The sequence below is a fragment of the Lingula anatina genome, chromosome 5 (assembly GCF_051362555.1).
Source record: "Lingula anatina isolate TDL-2025a chromosome 5, LinAna3.0, whole genome shotgun sequence".
Classification (NCBI taxonomy): Eukaryota; Metazoa; Brachiopoda; class Lingulata; order Lingulida; family Lingulidae; genus Lingula; species Lingula anatina.
Window position 1 is genome coordinate 22791006 of NC_141771.1, and position 16451 is coordinate 22807456.

The window sequence follows — 16451 nt, forward strand, 5'->3', positions numbered from 1 at the left end:
GAAATAGTGCCTTTTATTCCAGATACCGTGTCGAACACGATTAGGGGTTCAAAAATATAAAATAGTGGTGAAAATATACAAATTTAATACCATTAAATAAATTTTTTAACAGTTTCCTCCTCAAATCCAATGTTTCACCGCGGTTTCGACAGATGTAAAGAAATGTCTATTAAATTGAAAAGAGGCCATAAAATGTCACCATATTTACACACAATTAGCATTAGGGTGTGCTCGTTATAGATCACGTGCCTAATAGCGAGTCCGGCTGCCACGTACTGCAAGTATCTCCTGTAGATGGCTCGACAAGCCTTCAGCACGTGCCTTTGATAATGGACAATAAACGTCCCTGGTAGTATCTGAAATCCATGTATTCTCATGGTAAATGGCGGCCATCTTGGATTTTTTCAAGAAACCTTCTAAAACATGCTTGTTATCCAACAGATATATATTAAAGAGGTATTAAGGGAGAGGCAAACACCGAGAAATAAACTTAATTTGACAATAGACACTATAACTACCTGAGAGTAGTAAGAACCCATGTCCAATGGTAAATTGCGGCCATCTTGGATTTTCTCTAAATACCTAAGGTAACACACTCAAATCCACTTGTTCCCCACCAGATATACATCAAAAGGATAATTAGCGGTTGGAAAACACTTTAAAAGAAACTTTATTTGATAATAAACATTATCCTTCAGGTATTTTTATAGTTTAAACCCATAAATTTCTATAAAAAACGGCAGCCATCTTGGATTTTCTCAAAGTGCTGAGGGAAACACAACTTTAATGTTTCATAAATGTGATAAAGGGGTATTGAAGATTTAGAAAACACTGATTAACAATCTAAATCGGATTATGGGTACTTTATCTCCCTGCTTGTAGTTCATACCCCTGCTGTCCATATATTTCTATGGCATTGGCGGCCATCTTGTTTTTTTCATATTTCCCATGCTAGGATTCCTTAGGACTTTTAGTATGTCATTTGGGGACTTTAAAGGAAAGCATTGTGGTAAAATAAAAAAAAAAAAAAAAAAAAAACTGTTGCAATTACTTTGAGGTTTGGCCCTAAAATGGCATATTATTGCCTGGACTAAAATGGATGCAATGACCTGAAGTTTCACATCTCTGCTGGTGTGATGTTTAACTTCCTCTTTCTTCCTCACAATCGTGACATTTTTAAACACATAATTTTAAGTACTCTCCTGAAGCACTTCTGCAGACAGGTTTTGAATGTGGTCTAGGTTATTTGCTCATGTCAATTGGATGATTATTTTATACAACTACACAAACATATGTCATTGAATGAGGTTTATATCGTTTGATTATAGGAGGGTTTGGCTTGTGAAAATACCAAATAGAGGTTGGTAACCTGTCCGAATTTTGAATTTCGCACCATACACATAAATGTTGTAATGATCTGTTGCCCACACAACAGCTGACATTTCTAGCTCTGCGAATAACTCTGCATCTGTTAAAGCTCTACTTGTAAAGGTGACCACTTTTCCTTCTTGTGTAAACATAGTTTCAGGTTCAAATGGGCTTGCAGCTACAACATAAGGGCTTAACATTTAATATGAAATATTTTTTTCCAAATCCTTTAAACATTATTTTCCTTTTTTGCTGACTGAAAAAAATGAAAATAAGCATTAGAATCGTGTTTTGATAACTTTTAATAATATCTTTAAGGTCACTGTGACATCACTTTATTAATTGAATTCTCCAGTGAAGCAAACAAAAACACATTGCCTAGTTTAATTCATATGGCAACAATTGTTTGGATCTCCATATTTTCCATATCATCGGTGAATGTGTTACACGCCCCTCAAAGGAGGCTCATGTCAGTGTCTAGTGTATAGTCACAGAAACGGTTGCTCTTACGCCTGACCTCACCTGGGTCCTGAAGCGACAAGGCATTCCTTGGGATAAGTTTTTAGAGTTTAATCATGAATAACATTCCAGGCAAAGTGTTCCAGTTTTGTTGCAGGGCAGCCACGCCGTTGATTCGGTGGGTAATGACCTACCAAAATAGTGTCAATGTGGTTCAAATATGCCGATATCGCCCCCTATCAATTGATAGTCAAATAGTTTCCAAATTATTCCTTTGCTTGATGTGATTCGGGTTTTCATCGATGACCACAATTTGTGGTGTATCAAATCCAGACACATGGTAACTTTACACACGACACACGCTTTGTCGTAGGCCTCTTCTGAATGTCTGTAAACTATGGTTTGACTAGTCGAGGGGTACAGGAAATATGACCTCAATAAAGAAAGACACGCGGTTTCAGTGTTCTACCCGAACCAGAAACGGTCATGGTCCCAAATTCATAAGGTTAGAGAAGCAGACGGCGGAGAAGCTAAAATCAGTTTGGAGTCCGCTAACGTCCTTGAAAATCACATTTTGATGGCAATTTACCCCTCATTCTGAACGGATTTTTTTTTACGCGGTAGATTAGTAAGTGTGCCGCCATTTTAATTGACAGCTATGGACAGGTCCCTAGCCTAGTGATGCAGAGTAGGGTGCCAAGGATATGTACCTAGGAAGCGCTAACAATGGCGATTGCGTTTAACCGCAATTAAGAGGTGTGAAGTGGCATTGGAACGTTTCTGTAGGAATTTTAATCCTCGACAATCCAGCAATTTTACCTGGGAGCTTCCATCTCTGTTATCAGCAAAGTGTTCTTCGTAATTGTATAAGAAAGATATAATGCAAGTAACACGATTTGCTGGCATTTCAAAGCACCCAAATTTCTAAATGACAATGAGCAATGGTTTCATCTGATTGTAAAACCGATAACAGGTCAATTGGTCAGCTAAGCATTTGACTAATAATCTCTGTTAACCAACCTGTGAACGGTTTTTGGATGTATTGACAGCTTTCTAGATTGACGAGACAAGTGAATCGCTTTCAAGTATATCTGAGCAACCGATTGAAAATTGCTATAAATGTTGTTGGAAATGTTGACTACAATCTGATGTCAGAGGTTTTTAGAATAAATTGTTTGTTTGAAAGTTATCGTCTTTTGAAGTGAATGACCCATTGATATAATTTAACGTAAAAGACGATAAAATCAAAAGTAAATAGTTTAATACAATTCCCTGGCACCCGACTGAAGTGCTTTCACCCAGCTTTATTAGGCTGTTTGAATCACTTGAATAGCTATCTTGGTCACAGAGAAAATCCCAAATCCGAAAACGGCGCTAGAGCGTCATCCGTTGGACCCTGCACTTAATCTCTGTCTTTAATTGGCCTTTTCTTTCTATGCCTTTAGTCGTTTTACTACCAGCGGCCTTAAGAGAGTTCTTTCGCAATTTTTGACGGTCTCTACACCAGTCCTGGAAATAGCGTTTTTTCTGGGTCAAATAATTACTTGGAACTTTATATCGTTATAACTTTATATAAGTTATAATTTTTTACTGGTGAAAACTTAGCTATGCTATTTGGCACGTATAATCTAATCTGCCCTTAATCTATTGCGTAAGTTTGCATTTAACTGTACCTGGGAATTTTAAAAATCTGTGCATACACCTTTAAAAGGTCTGGGTCCTGCATCTCGAAAGCCTCGCAAATCGCGACCGTGCGCTAATAGCGAAAAAACCATTAGTTTCGAGGCTATTATTTGCGGCGATACAAACAAGTCGCAAGGGCCTCTGCGTATGCATAATTCCTCATTTTAATGTGTCTTTCATGTAATTAAACAAGGCGGGAAGTTTGGGTTGCTAGTCATAATAGCATATAACAAAAACTTGGAAGCTTATAATAGATTGAATCACTGGGTACCTCTAGCGGTAAATATTAACGTGAATAATGCTTAAGTCATGTTTTATTATGCATAAAAAAATTAAAATTAAACATTTCATACATCATTTCATATTTTCTGATGAATATGACTCATCTGTGTAGTCTATTGATAATAATCGTACATTTAAAAGTGTCGTTTTCTACCCAAAATGAAAAAGCAGAAACAAAGCATTCGGTCGCTCCGTGACCTTCCTTAATGTCTATTATTGTGAGACTGAACACTGCTCACCAATGTGTCAGTAAGTGTGTCAGTCCAAGCTTCGCTTATTGAATTGTTTTTGGCATTTTATTGGTCTAAAACACTTCAAATATCAGTATTTGTAATTATGATATTCCTATAAATAAAAACAACATTTTGATTAGCGTCATGGTGAAAAAGAAAAATATTTTGTGTAAATGCGGCAATCGAATTTTAGTAGAGTTTGAGATTATTGTTGCGTTGCGTTTTCTAAGGCTTCGAGATAGCAGGTGGGTGCAATTGCACTCGCAAATAGCGCAGAATCGCAATGCTCGGCAGAGGTCTGGCAAATGTGGTGTTAAAAGGGATCGAGGTAGAAAGAAAAAGTCAGCCATTCCTAAAACCTAGCATTTCTGCTATATGCAAAAGACACGTCTTTGTCATTGTAAGGCACGGGCGAACTATGAAACTATGAAATGTAAGTTATAAAAAACATGTTCATGCATTTGAATTTAGCATAGAAGGTTACAAGTGGCTGGCAACCATTTCAGTTCAGTTGCATCGTTTGACTTGCCAGGTCATTTCGACACCGGGGACCCACACCTTCCTTATTGTAAATAAGATACATGTACACATGTTTTGAATTAGGGAAAATATTTAATTATAGAATATATAGAAATGTTTCATAAACGCGTATCCGATGCCAAGTTATGATATTAATTTTAGCATTTTCACTTTTTAGATGGGCTCTCGAAGGAGGTTTTTTTATTACATTTAATGAATTGAAGGCCATAACAATCTTGCTTAAATAAAATGTCTTCAATGTAAAGATGATCCGGTAGTAAAGGTTATGTAATACCAGAAGCATGACTGTGAAGACTGGTGTATTGTTGTAAAACTTGCTAAACGTGTGGAACATTGGAATTGCTTCCCTGCTAGCCTCGGTCATCTGGCCCACATGTGGGTGGATCTGGCAATATCTGGGCCAGATTTTGCCAGACATTTGCCAGATCTGGGCCAAGTCTGGCAAAGTCTGGCATTTATGCCACATTTTGCCAGACACTTGCCAGATCTGGGTCAGATCCGGGCAAATCAACATTGAATCAATGTTGAATCAACGTTGATGGTCAACGTTGAAACTATGTTGATATGACGTTGACTATGAAAGTTGACTCAACGTTGAACCATCAAGGTTGAATAAACCTTGAGGTATCAATGTTGAATCAACGTTGACGTTCAACGTTGAAACTATGTTGATATGACATTGACTATGAAAGTTGACTCAACGTTGAACCATCAATGTTGAATCAACCTTGAAGTATCAATGTTGAATCAACGTTGACAGTCAACATTGAAACTATGTTGATATGACGTTGACTATGAAAGTTGAATCAATGTTGAACCATCAAGGTTGAATCAACCTTGAGGTATCAATGTTGAATCAACATTGATACCTCAATGTTGAATCAATGTTGAAATTAAGTTGAATTTGAAAATTGAATTAACGTTGATATATCAATTAGGCTATCAGGATATTTGATTGAAATTTGCCTGATGGCTGAAAGTGTTCTCCAAGATATCAAGCATTTCTTGAAATAAAAAGACTCAGATCTGAAAAGGGGGGGAAATTAGGAAAGTTACCTACAAAAAAAGGTAATTTCGAAAGAAAAGGGGGGGGGTCCAGACCCCGGGACCGGCCCCTGTATCCACCTATGGGTCGTCAGATTCTTTTTAAACTTTCCAGTTTGATGCTCAGTGTTACGGACCAAAACAGCCCGAACATAAAAATAAACACAAACAACAACTAATTTAACTATGAATATAATATATAACAAACAATGAACATACACTACATACACTAACTACATGTAATACTATCATGTTGCATAAACTTTAACATTTGTCAAATACAGTTAAATTCTAACAGATTCGTAGACAGTTAAGTTTTGAAGACGCAATGTCACAGTTTTACGAGTCCTTTTCTGTTGAACGTTCCTCCTGATAGTTTGGGGTTTTGAAGACGCAATGTCACCGTTTTCCATGTCCTTATCTGTTGAACGATCCTCCTGATAGTGTGGGGTTTTGAAGACGCAATGTCACCGTTTCCATGTCCTTATATGTTGAACGATCCTCCTGATAGTGTGGCCTAACAAAGTACTGTTAATAAAGTACAGTTTTTGTACTGTAAAAGTGTTACCACTGGCCAGACTCACGTGTTGCATCAGTTCATGTTATCCGGAGTCTCGCACTTAATAACAGTCCCGCACTTCATTTACATTATACAGGTATGCAGGCACATACGGTAATTACTCATAGAAATTAAACAACAAATTAGCTTTACTAAAATAATTATAACGTCACATCAGGTAGTTAAGATAATGTTAAGAATACAAAAACAAAGGGTCACCAGTCTAATATTTTCTCACAGCTAACTTAAATTTCCAGAAAAACAGGCATTTTTGGCTTTTTCAAGCTTTTTCTTCAACCTTGAGTAAAATTTTGTCAATTTGCCATAAAGTAAGGCTGGTGACCCTATGTTTTTTCTTTTTCTTAAAGATTACCTGAACATCAAATCTGGAAAGTTTAAAAAAACTGACAACCGTTTTTTTCACAAAATTAATTTAATGAAAAAGGGGCAAAAACAAGCGTTTTGTGGGGGTAATTACCCCTATGCATACCTCTCTAGTGAGATAATCATTTAAAACTATTAGGCCTATCAAGGTTATGATTAAGGTTATAAAGTTAAGGTTGACCCAATGTTGAGATCCAGTTGATATGTCAACATTTACAAAGGGTTTACAAACACAGGTTGATTCAATGTTGAAATCCTGTTGATCTATCAACATTGAAAATTGATTGACAAAGAAAGGTTAAATCAATGTTGAGACCCTGTCGATCTATCAACATTGACAATTGGTTGACAAGAAAAGGTTGATTCAGTGTTGAGATCTTGTTGATCTATCAATATTGATGGATCAACATCATCTCAACCTATCCTCAATGTTGAATCAACGTTGAGTGCCCGCTGGGTTAGAGTTATGGATATGAAAAAAGCACAAGCGTATCAAACTGATACAATTCGTTGAGTGATTTGATTCGTGATGCGATTTAATTCGAAGGCATCAACACTGGCGACGAGGATTAACACTAGTGCAAAACTGTGAGCCAACTTTCTTTGAGAAAATGGAGGAAAAATGTGAAATTACGAAATTCGAACCGTACAGAAGTCCGGAGACATTAGGGTCACGCTCGACGCGATGGCTAGACAGTTTTAAACTGTTCGCTGACGGAAAAGGATAGATCGTTTCAGAACCAACGGACGGAATGAATAATGGACAAAGATAGAAAATTAAAAAATACATGTCAGAGGAGACGCGCGCTTATGTTGCATTCAGCAGGGACAGGTGTACAAGATATTTTCGGGACTCTCCCAAACACAGGTGAGAAACATGAATATACATAGACAGTGAGTATGATGAAACCGAAGTAATTTGGCAAACCAAGCCAGTCTTAACACCACGAGTTTAGACATGAAAAACGAAGTAGAAACTCCCCGACTGAGAAAACATGGAACTTTGGATCACTTTGCAAAAGTCTGCAAAACTGAAAGTATTATTCATGTAAATGACAGCTTTGAATTTGATAATCCAGGAGTGCATATACATTTGGTGTGGGAACCAATGCAATATGCACAGAAGACATGGTGGAAATAGAGGAGGAGTTAATCTCAGTGTATTACCAGATTCAGGTGCATATTGTAATATCATTGATGAAAATACATGGAGAATGATGAAATCCAAGAAAAATAAATGTGGCTCTTGTGGGGGACCACAAAACAAACAGTATTATTCATACACGTCTGAGAAACCTTTAAAAGTGAAAGGAACATTTGACTGTGACATAAAGGCAGGCAAAGGAAGAGACCATGTGGAATTTGTAGTAGTGAATTTGAAAGGACATGGGGTTTGATTAGTTTTGAGAATTGTCAGTGTGGTTAAAAGAATTATAGTTGGAGTTCATATGTTATTCTGCAAATGTTTGAAAATACATTTTAAAGACTGAACTGTCAATTAACATATATGTGAAAGGACCGTTTCTCTCCAAGAAAGGAAGGGATGTTGTGTTTTGACTTGACATTTGAATGAACTGTTGTTAACTTGGTAGAGTTACTTGTTCCATTGTTAATTCCTTTAATTATTATTATCTTGTCAAGGAGTCTGATGTATCATTTCTCAGTGTTTTGGATATAAAAAAAGCCCAAGCGTTGCAAACTGGTTCAATTCATTGAGTGATTTGATTCGTGATGTGATTTAATTCAAAAGCATCAATAATCACCCTGAGCTTCAGAGCTAACTTGACACTAACCTTTTCACTGTAGCCTATCTCCATCGTGTCAAGTAACCTCTGACCAGATTCGATTGCCTCCGCCGCCCGCCAATCAAATTTAAAAGCCCGCACTCAATGACTCATTAAACGATCTAGCCAATGAACGCGAACGAGTCAAAGCGCGCTTTGTTCAAATCCGGACCAATCAAAGATAAGGCTGAATATCAGGGACTTGCCGTAACCTGTGGGCAGCACGCAAATAACATCGTCTCTCAGTAGATAATGCTGCAGGGCCTCAAACTGCTAGACCCTATGGTTTCAATTCCGATTTACTCATATTTTGCAAAGAATCAAGAGATAACTTAACACATTCTTTTTCGTAGTCACTCGCCTTGCTTTCTTTGTGTACGGTAATACACTCGGAACTACTCGGATGTCTCCGCACTCGACAATAACTTTGTTGTTAGTATAGAGCTTGCGGAATCAGCCGAGGATTGCCGATTGACGGTCAACCAATCAGCGTTTTCACCAAACTTTGGTGAAAAATTTTGAAACATGGATTTGATTGGCTTATATAAACTAGGTCAAACTATTTTCGTCAGAGTTTACTTGACACGATGGAGATAGGCTACAGTGAAAAGGTTAGTGTCAAGTTAGCTCTGAAGCTCAGGGTGCAATAATATACTGGGGTTTGTTTTTGTGCACATGTAATTCTCTTTTAATTGTTCATCTATATCTGTGCTGGGGTATACATAATTCTTTTTTCAGAGTTTACATGTATGTACTGTAGCCAGCATGCAAGTTGAATTGAAACAGTTACTGCATGGTTATTTATAATTTTGTTATAACTCTCCGTCATCTAAAAAACAATGTTTTTTCATTCATTATTCAAGATTTATTCATTACAGAACTATATTCATTAATGATAATTATTATTAATGATATGTTTGAATTAGTTTAAAAATGACAATGTATAATATTATTTAGGTTAAGGTGTGCAAAAATATTCCCCCCCTCAAACCCCTCCCCCCCCCCATGTACATGCATAATTAATTACAATTTTTGTGTTAATTCAGATTCGATGAGCAGCTTTGTGTTGAAAAAAAGTCTGTTGTTATTACTTTTTTCTTTACATGTATGTAAGTGACATTTCCTCCTGTTCAGTGTCTGTATATTTGCCTTTTTGCAGGGTAGTTTTTTTTTCAAACATACATTGTTTTGTACAAAAAGACAAGGAGTGGCCCTTAATTTGTTGCATGTAAGTTGCCAGCAAGGTTATAGAATGTGTAATAATTTTGTTTAGGTTTGTAGCACAGAATAAATACTTGAATCTTGTACGTCTTTTTTTATAGTGATCTTATTGAATAATTTAAAATTTATTATTAAAGAAAAAAAAAAAAACAATCTGGACCATATGTGGTCCACATCCGGCCCTAATCTGGCCCATTTGATTTCGATCTGGCCCACATCTGGTCCACATCCGGCATGCCATACCTTTGCCATATATTGCCAGATCTGGGCCTACATCTGGCCACAAGAGCAAATGTGGAGTGGGCCAGATGTGGCAATGTCTGGGCCAGATCTCGCCCACATGTGGCAAGCCATACGTGGGCCATACTTTTTGCCAGACGTTGCCAGAGCCTGCCAGATCTGGGCCAGACGTGGGCCAGATCACTGAGGCTGTCTGGGTCATAATCGCATATGGTAGGTGGACTTGTCGGGTGTTTTCAACGTCTATCCATTTATTACAGATGATGTGCCACGTGACAACGGCAAACTGTTGGAGGGAAGATCCCGTGGAGAATATACAACAGAGAACGCCTGGAGCTCATTGCCAGCGCAAACAAAGAGTGACGGGTTCGAAACTGGGCAAGGGGACACAGCTACATGTTTAGAAGAAGCAGAGCAAGATGAGTGCAGGGAAATTAATTCAGACGATGTTTCTTTGCCTGGTTGCGGAAGTGATTTACATTTAGCTGCAATAAGAGATGACTGTCAGGCTATTAGCAAGCTTATTGATGAAGGGGCTGATGTCAATTTGCAAGACAACGACGGGAGAAGTTGTCTACATATAGCAGCAGAGAGAGGTTTTGCTGATATAGTCAGTTACGTTATTGACAAGGGGGCTGATGTCAATTTACAAGACAATGAGTGCAGAAGTAGTATATATTTGGCACTAGAGAACCGTCATGGTGATATTGCCACCATGCTGTATGAGGCAGGTGCTAAGCTGCCAGACGAGGGAAATCTTGTACCCAGAGATGTGAAAACTAAAATGCAGCTCATTATTCAGAAGAGAGCAGATGGTTTGGCGAAGGAGCACGACAGTCTACGTGCGATATTTATTTCGTGCACAGTCAATGGGGATGGGACCAGGCCCAAGGAAGTTCCTTATTTTGTCTTTGTCTGCAATGACAAAGAGAAAAAAGCAACATTTCCTAGAGAACTTGGTGTTACAAAAATTGGGACATATGGAGTTCTTGTTAGGGAAGGCTCAACCACTCTATTCGCTGACAATGAAGGTCAACCGGGTGCACTTGACTTGTATGAACTTCCCGTAGGCTGTTATTTAACTTTAGGTGGTGAAAACGACTTTGGAAGTCTCGGGATGTTTATGAACATAGATGAGAACCGTTTTGATTTCCAGCGTAGACAGTCAATACCACACGCCTTTTTAACATGCTACCACGTTATTGGGACTTACGCTGATCACCTTCAATTCGAAGAGCCTGGGAGGTCTGCAATCAATAAGCGCGTTTTTGCTAAAACACATAGTGTGCAGTGGAATTGCGGCACAGTTTGCGATACTTCTTTAGGGAATGTTAAACTGGATAATGATTTACTGGAATATGGGGTAGACGCAGCGGCCATTGTTCTTAATCGGCAGGCAAAACCGAATATGACTGTAAAGACTCCAAACAATGTGGAAGTAACATTTCATAATGCGGGTTACTTGGATGTACATGATCTCACTTGGGGTGATACTGTGCACAAGTTTGGATCTAAAACAGGTTATACTTCAGGTCAATTTTATGACGATTCCTTTTCTGTCGTTTTGGAAGACCATGCTGGTTCAGTTAGGTTGTACAATATGATACGTGTGACTAGCAACCCTGGGACAAACTTTAGCGAGGGAGGTGATTCTGGTGCTGCTGTTTATGTAATGAAAAACGGGACCCCTCGCGTTATAGGGTTGCTAGTTGGGTCATGCAAAATGAATGATGGAAGCAATGAGTGCTTCACCGTTGTTTCTAGGATAGTCCCTACGTTGAAGTCATTGTCAACTGCGCTTAATTTATTTGATTCAGGACCAATGGAGACAGGTGAATGAGCACTACTTTCCAATCCAAGAATGTTGTTTTTAAATGTTGTTAATTAAAATTATAAAAGATTCACCAGTCCTCTATCTGGCATTACAAAACCGACATATTGCCACCATGCTGTTTGTTGCATGTACTAAGCTGCCAGACGAGGGCGATCTTGTACCCAGTGATCTTAAAACTATAATGCAGACCATTTTTGAAGGCCAACCGGGTGCAGTTGACTCTTTTCAACTTCCTGTTGGCTGTTGCGTAGGTTAAAGAGAAAAAAGACAGTTACGGAAGTCTTGGGGTGTTTATGAACATGTATGAGTCTCGTTTTGCTTTACATCACAGGAAGTCCGCACCACATGCTACCACATTATTGGGAGTTTTGCTGATCAGGCAAATTTCAGAGACCCTGGGAGGTCGGCAATCAATTAGCATGTTTTCGATAAAAAAAATAGTGGGCAGTGGAATTGGTGCACATTTTTCGATATTTCTTAAGTACTGTCATGGTGATATTGCCACCATGCTGTTTGTTGTAGGTGCGAAGCTGCCGTACGAGGGAGATCTTGGTAATCCTCTATTTCATAATTCAGACATTGGCACGACACTTTGCTTTCAAATGCCCAATTACATTATATGCATCATTAAAATATATTATTCAATCGGTGCCATGGGGATGGGGTCAGTTTTCTTGGTGACAAAGTGAAGATGGCACTTCAAGCGTTTTATCGTGGTTGTGAGGTCATACTAGTGAGTTTTACCACAGATTGTACATAAGTGTCAATATGGAGCGTTGATTTGACTTCATTCCTATGTGAATAGTTTCACTGTGGTAAAGGTTACACATACTCTTGTGAGTTATTTAGGTGGTGAATCAAACAGAATGAACAACATGTAATTGTATTTTATCTTATCACTCTGATATGAAATATCACAACACAAAATATAATTATTTTTAAACTTTTTTTAACCGTATTGTCATTGTGTAGGCAATTATTAGTGTTTTATGACCAATGCTATCATAGTCACATTTTCAAATTATACCATGATAAATTTAATAATTATACGTCTATTTTAGAATATGTGGTTTATGAGGTGTTTTAATTTTTTCTGGGTGGGGGGCATCATAGATACTTATAATACAAGTAAAGTGAAGGTTGACATACTGTTCAATACTGAATCATTCTCATTTGTGTTATATATATATATATATATATATGCTTTCTATCATAAATATTCAATATACTATAAAATGCATATGTAATGACTATTTCGTGTACGCGAGTGAATGCATAACATAAACGGAAACAAATAAATAAATTATAAATCAGGTAGTTGTTTAACGCTGGAAACTAAAGTATTATGTTTTGAACCACCAGTCATTAGTGGGCGTTAAAACTGTCTGTTTTAATTGTGAAATTGTGTCATTCCGGGTATTGATGTTTAAGACCATTATGTTCAGTGACGTACGTAAGGTAATTACGTTATGTAAATGTCTTGTTTGATGAGGGGTATAGTTGCACCATTAAATGAAGAACACTGGGGTGCAAAATATCTCTCCCAATGAAAGATGGGATCCTTGTGAGTTATGATTATGGGTGGAAATGAATTAAAACAATATAAGATAAAAAGAGCATACAAACTACCAAAATTACCATGTTCAGTTATTTAGTCTGCTGTAATCTTAAATAATATAACAATATTTGGTATTTACATTCAGTATTTCATTAAATAGTTGTTGATGCGTCTCTTGTGTGTGGTGAAATATACGAACTTAAAACCACTATAGATCGGACATGCTATTTTATAGTACAATACACAGTACATTATCATGATTGTTGTTTAAGGATTATTGGTAATTTGTTAACTTTTCGTGAAGTAGTTACATAACATTTTTTTGAGGTCTTGTTTATTATTATTTTTTTTTAATTACAGTGCAAGAGCTTTTTATTTATTTATTTATTTGTTTATTTGTTATTTTGTTTTTGCTCTTCTTTGTATGCAATTATGTCCAGCATTGAATTTTCAAACAAAAGTTATCTACATCTGTAACTGAGTTTCAAGACAATTGTGGAGCTTGCTAAAGGTAGTCAGCCAATATTTTTGTGTTTGCCATAGCAATAGAAATAATTCAATTGAAATGTCTATTCATACTTTTGAGTTGCAGTGAGATTTGTGGATATTTAGCTAAAATGTTATTTTGATTAGATGTGCAGATGTGTTAATTGACATCCATCTTACAGTTAACACAATAATTGAACGATAGGAGAAAATAATCCACACCCCATGATTAATATAACCAAAGATACAAACTATATTTAAAACATAGAATAAGAATATTTGTACACTGTCGATTATTCTGTTACTACACGACATATAGATAACATGTCTACACCACTAGTAAACCAAGAACTTCGATTGATGCAATTGTATGACAACTGGTGTGTTTGATATTTGGCAGATATAGGCCGCTTTATTACTGTTCTGTTTATTATAAAGGATGCTTTCTATTGTCGAATAACCAAGTAATAGCTTTCTTAACATCTGAAACGTCTAGCTATATGCTAATCGTGGAGCTTCAATAAATCCCGTCATGTTGAACATCTGAAAGATAAGTAATATTGATCTGGATGGAACAAATAACTTCATGACCGTAAGATGTATGTTGAGCGTTATTACTGGAACAAGTAGTTAGAAACCTGTAATAAAAGTGTGGTTATAGACCAACGCTCTGAATTGTTTTGACTTATTTTCTGATTGATGACTTTTACCCTATGGAGACAGTTGCCTTAGAGAAATATTTGGGGAGATGGGGCGGGGACCTGTTGGGCGCCTAAAATATATACGTTAGAGACTTATTTAGTATCTCTATACCCTACAGATATGGGGCATACTTTCTTTATTTCTCCAGAGAACATAAACCAAAGTGCACGCCATATGAAAACAACAGTAATTCATAAAATGCACAATGTATATAGCGAGGAAAACGATAAGTTGGAGCTTTCAAACATTTATTCCCCAATTTATTTTCTTATTTAAAAAAAATTCTCAGTTTCGATTCTGCATTTACTTGTTTTCGTTACATTGCATTTTGCGTGATTACCAGGCTTTTTCTTTCTGATTTGTTAAAATTTCTTAGTTTTTTTTTTTTTTTTTTCCATAAAAAAATCACTGACTTTACAACCAATGAATATGCTAACCAAAGTGAAAACATAATACCACATTTAAACATTGGAAGGGGGGAAGCTTGTGCCATTGCATACAGTAAAATGAACAATCATTTTTTATGTCTTGGTACGGTCTAGATGTTGAAATTCTGGCCTCCCTGAGAAAGGAGACAGTCTGGCAGATAATTACCCTTTAGCTTTTGGATTAGGCAGGTAGACAATTACTCCGATTACACTTTAAATCGAGAATTCCCGCAGAGATAGGTCGATCCTGCTAAGTTTTAGTCTGAACACAGCCGTATGAAAACTGTACCCAGCCATTGCAGAGAAAGGGAATTTTTTTAAAGAAGTGGTGGACCTTTATCGCTATAATGACAAAATAACTTGATTACCCCTTGATTCAGAGTGGATCAAATGTATTTCCTGACCAAGATGGAGGTAAGTTCGCCCCCAGCCCCCCCCCCCTTCCCGCCATCTTTACATATCCTGAGGTATCATGATTTGCACATGACCTGGGTTGTTATAGCTGCGACAAGTATAGCAATCCAGATATTTACTCCCATTACCATGCTAAAATAATTAAGGAGCCACAACATTTCTAGAGGGCCACAGTTGGTTTTGAAAAAAAAAAACACTTAAAATGCGCAGTGAATCATTCAATGAAAGTCAAATGCAATACGCATTCAACAATTTTAAAGAATTTCAGCAAATATCTTCACACGGGTAAAAAAAAAAAATTGCAAACCGGTGTGACAGGAATGGTAGTCCTAGGAATGGACGTCCGGGCTCACATATGATTAGTGCAGGTTAGTGTTAGTTGGAGGATTGGGGTTAGTATATGGGACGGCAGGGGCGGATCCAGAGCTATTTTCTGACAGTCTTCCAAATTATCCTTGTGAATTCATCCTATAATTTTGACCATCTTCCAACAGAAAAAAAATCGCTGCCAATTGTAAACTTGAAAAACTGACCGCTTTCTGGAAGACCCTGAAGACGGCCTAAATCCGCCCCTGGCGACGAATGTCACCTGTACAAAGTAATGGGGGACCGTCTACGGTTCATTACGGACCACCATTCCTGTCACACTGGCCTTACAATACCCACCTACCCCTGTCAAACCACCGGTTGTCACTTCAACACACACGTATACACACACACGCACACAAACATACGCATAAACGCATACACACGCACAGGCATGCACACAAACATACACATACACACAAAGACACACATTGACAGAGACATAAACCACCACCAACATCACACCTTAATCTCCCCCCTACCCCCGGCTAATCCCCTCTTTATTACACCAGCCCTGGGTGTACCGTGTATATCAACAGATCTTTCCTCAACTGGAGACGTATTTACAGTAGAGGATGGATAATTCTTCAAGTACAAAAGCTAGTGACATCCTTTTCTTTCTAATCGTAATTTATTTTGTCGATATGTTTAGTCACGATTTAAACTCTACATTCAGTCACACCTACCAACCAGCTACAGCTCTTAACACAGCTGTGGAGTTAACAATTTCAAAGGAATTCCGTTTTTCTTTAGAAATTATTCAAATTATAGTTATTCAGAGCAAGCAGAAAAAAGAATAAATAAATAAATAAATAAATAAATAAATAAATAAACAATAACCCCCGACAAGACTCCCGACCCACTGT

At 37.4% G+C, this 16451-nt stretch overlaps 2 protein-coding genes across 2 annotated transcripts in view; one reads left to right on the top strand and one right to left on the bottom strand.

Moving 5' to 3' along the window:
- Positions 1 to 8370, bottom strand: part of LOC106153787 (uncharacterized) — a 211452-nt gene extending 203082 nt beyond the window's left edge. The window contains exon 1 of the mRNA XM_087013118.1: positions 8346 to 8370. The gene's annotated coding sequence lies outside the window, so the exon portion shown is untranslated. The remainder of the gene's footprint in view (positions 1 to 8345) is intronic.
- On the top strand, positions 7341 to 12741 carry LOC147761908 (uncharacterized). The gene is made up of 4 exons (XM_087014087.1): positions 7341 to 7420; positions 7632 to 7728; positions 9820 to 9913; positions 10058 to 12741. Exons 1-4 carry the CDS (start codon positions 7341 to 7343, stop codon positions 11635 to 11637), a joined length of 1851 nt encoding a protein of 616 aa, XP_086870213.1. The 3' UTR covers positions 11638 to 12741.
- The last annotated feature ends 3710 nt before the right edge of the window (positions 12742 to 16451 follow it).